This window comes from Limulus polyphemus, unplaced genomic scaffold (assembly GCF_000517525.1).
Source record: "Limulus polyphemus unplaced genomic scaffold, Limulus_polyphemus-2.1.2 Scaffold1009, whole genome shotgun sequence".
Classification (NCBI taxonomy): Eukaryota; Metazoa; Arthropoda; class Merostomata; order Xiphosura; family Limulidae; genus Limulus; species Limulus polyphemus.
This window is the reverse complement of record NW_013666619.1, coordinates 222816-225005: the sequence shown is the minus strand read 5'-3', so window position 1 is coordinate 225005 and position 2190 is coordinate 222816. Positions and strand designations below refer to the sequence as shown.

Genomic DNA, 2190 nt, shown 5'->3' with positions numbered 1-2190 from the left:
GTGGTAAACAAAATAATAATTTGATCTAAGTAAGAGTTTTTTTTATTCCCGACTTTTAAAAAATCCTTATGTGATAAAAAAAAAAAGAATAATGTATTTGGGAGAGCAGTCCAAAAGTATATTGGTAAGTACTAATAATGCAACAAATGGTAGAAGGAAACACCACAGACAAATTACAATGAGCATATTGTGAATATCAATGATGAACTTGTGCATGATAAAAATGGCGAATTAGATTTTATTGATAATGACATTTTGGTCTTAGTTGAAGATATAGATGATGGAGATGATGGTGACAAAGAAACTGACTACATCAAGAAAGAATGCAAACATATATATATATATATACAATATTGGAGATATTTTTGGAAGAAATGCTTTTTTGATGAGAAATTTACCATGTTCAAAATCATGTGGAAGTGCATCCTTCACTTTTATTGATAAAGCAAATCATATAATTACATTTGGCATTTCAGAATTAAAGAAAATATGCTCTGTTGTCTTACCCAATGATGCAGACCCATTATTATTTAATATAGGAAAACAACTTGTAAAAGAAAGAGAAACCAAAAAAATCATCTGTACTTAATGTTTTGCTCTAAAGAAAAAACTGTGAAATCCTTACCATTAGTATTTTCATTTAGTATAATTTCTGCAACCAAATTCCAAGATCGATTTCTGGTGATCCTACTTCTACTACAAAATGAGCACATTTGACCAATATCTCCAACTAGTAATAAAAGATAAATGTGAAGACAACATAAGACTGAAGAGGATGCATGATTGTGTCATAACTAGTTTCTTTGATATCACACTTCTGACAGTTTGTTCTTTTTACTGTGGTTTCTTCACTTAGCTCCAACTAATTCAGTTGCTCAGTTCGCTACATATAAATCTTGTCTCATCTTTTTAAAATTTGCTTTTGTTGAAATTTGGATCACAATCTAAATAATCAATAATTACTTACAACCTGATGCTCCCCAATCTCCACCCTATCAATCTCTTCCTCATTAGAAGTTAACAGTAACTCTAAAACAGCATGGTTCCCAGTAGGTTCCTTAACTAGTTGTTGAAGAAAACCATCCTGAACAGTTTCTAAAACTTATGACCATCATGATTTGAGACTTAACATTTACCAGTCTATATAATTGAAATTAAAATCACCCATAATTATAACCTTATTAACAGTTGAATTCTTTATCTCATTAACTTCATCAGTTCATTTGGTGGTCTGTAACAAATTCCAACTAAAAGCCTTCTCCCCTTATAACTACTAACATGAACTCTGGTAGATTCAACCTGATTACTGTTAGCTTTGATATTCTCCACTTGAACAAGCTGTAACTCATATTTTATATATAAAACCATTCCTCCACCCCCACCCTTTTCAGTACATATACCTATTAAACAACCTATAACCTTGTACTTGAAAGAAATTCTTGTATCAAAATTGTTTACATTTAGCCAGGTTTCAGTTATTCCCATTACATCAAATTCCTCTTTTCCGATCAGTGCTCTAAAGTCATTCATTTTATTTCTTATACTTCTAGCATTACAATTATAACAATTTAACCTACCATTAAAGCTACATTTATTCTTTGTTCCACACTATGCACCTCTCTACACATTATTGTTTCTTCATTATTCTGGACCCGTCCACTGTCTAACCATAGTTTAAATTTGGCAGAGTTGGGTTATTAATAGCCCTTGCAAACAAGCCAGCCCCTTCCATATTTAAATGTAAACCAGCAGTTTCCAAAAACACCTTTTCACACTGAACTGATCCCAGAAATTCAACCAGCTCTTGTTAAGCTAAGCCTATCATTCAGCTCCAGGGACCTACTTATAATTTCATCCCCACAATTAAGTCTTGGGAGTATCCACCGACAGATTTAAGTTATTATGGCCCTTTTCTTTAAATGCCTTGTACTTAACAGTAAGTTCCTCTGACCTACCCTTCCCTGCCTCCCAGTGATAAGTCTGAAGGCTTATAATGCTACAAATCAGGTTTCAATATCCATGGTGGGCACATTGTAGATAGCCCATGGTGCAGCTTTTCCCTTAACAACAAACAAAAAAACCTTCCCCTTTTAATATATCCTTAATCCCTATGTGTACTATAAAGATTGCTAGCACCCTTTACCATATCACCTGCTCTGTTGGTTATATCCTCCACCCCTGCTCCTGGAT

At 33.3% G+C, this 2190-nt stretch overlaps 1 protein-coding gene across 1 annotated transcript in view; it reads left to right on the top strand.

Annotated features, from left to right (window-relative positions):
• The window catches only part of LOC106461676, a 73344-nt gene that overhangs the window by 57136 nt on the left and 14018 nt on the right, over window positions 1–2190 (top strand). Inside the window, exon 14 of the mRNA XM_013921521.2 lies at window positions 154–325. Within this exon, the coding sequence (XP_013776975.1) occupies window positions 154–325 (172 nt within the window). The remainder of the gene's footprint in view (window positions 1–153; window positions 326–2190) is intronic.